General features: G+C 56.1%; 1 protein-coding gene across 1 annotated transcript in view; it reads left to right on the top strand.

The window, feature by feature from the left end:
* The window catches only part of ADAM33 (ADAM metallopeptidase domain 33), a 49,506-nt gene that overhangs the window by 27,317 nt on the left and 19,204 nt on the right, over nucleotides 1–2,985 (top strand). The window contains exon 7 of the mRNA XM_027660523.1: nucleotides 169–245. Coding sequence (XP_027516324.1) covers nucleotides 169–245 — 77 coding nt within the window. The remainder of the gene's footprint in view (nucleotides 1–168; nucleotides 246–2,985) is intronic.

The raw sequence follows: 2,985 nt of genomic DNA, 5'->3' as shown, positions 1-2,985 counted from the left end.
TTTCCAAGTGCCCTGGGCTGGGGAGCAGAGGGAGATGCATGGGACAGGGATGTCCTTTCTGATCCCATTCCCTCTTTTCCTTTCTAGATGCCCTGATCTTGGAGAGCAGAGGGAGGTGCTGGGGACAGGGATGTCCTTTCTGATCCCATTCCATCCTTTCCTTTCCAGGTGCTGGCACCTGCCCGGGCAGAGGTGGCTGTGAAGGCTGAGGGCAAAGAGCTCATCCTGGTGCTGGAGAGGAACCAGTAAGTGCTGGGATGGGGCTGGGAAGGTGGTGTGGGGTGTTTGGGGCTGGAGATGTCCCTCTGCCCTCACGGCATTTCATGGAATCATGGAATGGTTTGGGTTGGAAGGGACTTTAAAGCCCATCCAGTCCCACCATGGACACCTTCCACCATCCCAGGTTTCTCCAACCTGGCCTTGGACACTCCCAGGGATCCAGAGGCAGCCACAGCTTCTCTACCCCTTGGTGGGTTCCTGTCCCTGTGGAGAGAGTTGTTCTCTGCAGGAGGAGCTTCTGCTTCCACTTGTCCTTCCCACCAGCCTGTCCTGGCAGAATCCTCTTCCTGCTGCTGTTTGGGTGCAAAAGCAGCCACCACAATGTCCCCAGAAACCTCCAGAGACCTGCAGAGGAGCTTCTGGTGTGCAGGAAGGAGAACTGGGGGATCCCCCTGCATGTTTTTGGGTCAGTGGAGAGGTTGTTGTGGAGGTTGGAAGCTCCTGAGCAAAGCTGAGCCTGGGGTCTCGCTGGGGCTCCAGGCCTGGAGAGCTTTGGGTGTCCTCCCATGACCCCAAGTCCTGGCTTGGTGCCAACTTTGCCAGGCTGAGGGGTGGCCAGGAGGGGGGAGGAGCATCCCTGGGGGCTTTGGGGCCTCTGGTAGGAGCAGGGAGGTGTGGGGAACTGTGGGATGGGGGCACAGGGAAACAGGGGAGGGGGTGGGTGGCAGCAAAAGGGAACTGGGCAACCAGGGCAGCCCAGGGCACCCAGGACCATCCATAAAACATGGGAACATCCATAGCACTTGGGATCATCCATGAGACCTGGGATCATCCATAATGCCTGGGAATGTCCATGGCACCCAGGACCATCCATGGTACCTGGGATCATCCATAGTACCCAGGATCATCCATGGCACTTGGGATCATCCATAATACCTGGGATCATCCATGGCACCCAGGACAAACCATGGCACTCGGGATCATCCATGGCCCTTGGGATTATCCATAGTACCTGGAATCATCCATAGTACCTGGAGTCATCCACAGTAGCTGGGATCATCCATGGCACCTGGGATCATCCATGGCACCCGGGATCATCTGTAGTACCTAGAATCATCTGTAGTACCTGGAGTCATCCATAGCATGGCACTTGGGATCATCCATGGCACCTGGGATCATCCGTGGCACTCCGGATCATCCGTAGTCCCTGGAGTCATCCATAGCACCTGAGATCATCCATGGCACCTGGGGCCATCCATGGTACCTGGGATCATCCATGACCTCTGGGATCATCCATGGCACTTGGGGTCATCCATGTTACCTGGGTTCATCCATGGCACCCAGGACAATCTATGGCACCTGGGATCATCCATGGTACTTGGGATTATCCATGGCACCTGGTATTATCCATAGTACCTGGAATCATCCATAGTATCTGGAGTCACCCATAGTACCCAGGATCATCCATGGCACCTGGAGTCATTCATGACACCCAGGGAAATCCATGGCACCTGGGATCATCCATGGCACCTGGTATTATCCATAGTACTTGGAATCATCTGTAGTACCTGGAGTCATCCATAGTACTCGGGATCATCCGTGGCATCCTCCATGGCACCCAGGATCATCCATGGCACTTGGGATCATCCGTGGCACCTGAGATCATCCATGGCACCTGGGATCATCCATGGCACTTGGGATCATCTATGGCACCTGGGATCACCCATGATCCAGGGCAATCCATGGCCCCCAGGACAATCCATAGCAACTGGGATCATCCATGGCACTTGGGATCATCCATGGCACACAGGACAGTCTGTGGCATCCAAAAGCCTCTGTGTCACCCAGGACAGTCCATGGCACCCAGGACAGTCTGTGACACCCAAGACATGACACCCAAGAACTTCCCTGGCACCCAAGAACTTCCAGGAACCAAGAACTTCTCTAATCCCAGGACCATCCGTTGCACCCAAGTCAGTCCACAGCACCCAAGACACCCAAGGCTGGCTGTGGGGACAGTGTGGGGACACCAAAGCAGCCCTGACCACCTAAACTGCTCCCTTGGGGCAGGTGACAGGGCCACCTTAGCCCTGGGAGCCCATGGAGGCCAGGCTAGATCTCACGTCTTCTCTCTTCTGGTACTGGGACACTTGGTTGGTCTCCAAACCCATCCCGTGGGGGGTTTTCCTTCCTTTGTGCTGCAGGAGAAGACACATCTCTCCCTTCCTTCCCTGGGAGCCTGGAGAGGACATCCCAGTGCTCTGAGTCCCAGATCCCTGGCTCAACTATCCCAGTTCTCCTGTTCTCCAAGCACAATACAGAGACTTCTGCCTCTCCTGTGTCCTCAGCCCGCCTGTCCCTGTCCCCATCCTGGGGGGACAATCTTACCTTGCCCAACCACCCACGTGTCCCCTTCCAGGAACCAGCTCGGAGCTCCTGTCTCATTTCTGGGCTGAAAGTGGAGCCCCTGGTGCCAGGCACCCACTCACGGGGGGGCAGGAAAGCCACAGCTGTGCCCACAGAGTCATTTCTGGGACCCAAGTGGGTGTAAAATCGAGAGCAGGAGGTGGGAGGGCTGTTCCGGCACCGCCTGCCCGTTATTTTCTCCTTCTGCAGAAAAAAACCTCTGGGACAGGCCCAAACCTCGACCATCGAAGGCTGAACTGAGCCCAGGGGCAAACCTGGACCTCCTTCTCCCTTTCCTTTCCCCTTTCCTTTCTCCTTTCCTTTCCTTTCCTTTCCTTTCCTTTCCTTTCCTTTCCTTTC

This window comes from Corapipo altera, unplaced genomic scaffold (assembly GCF_003945725.1).
Source record: "Corapipo altera isolate COAL_440 unplaced genomic scaffold, ASM394572v1 295, whole genome shotgun sequence".
NCBI classification, from domain to species: Eukaryota; Metazoa; Chordata; class Aves; order Passeriformes; family Pipridae; genus Corapipo; species Corapipo altera.
This window is presented reverse-complemented; position numbering and strand designations above follow the sequence as displayed.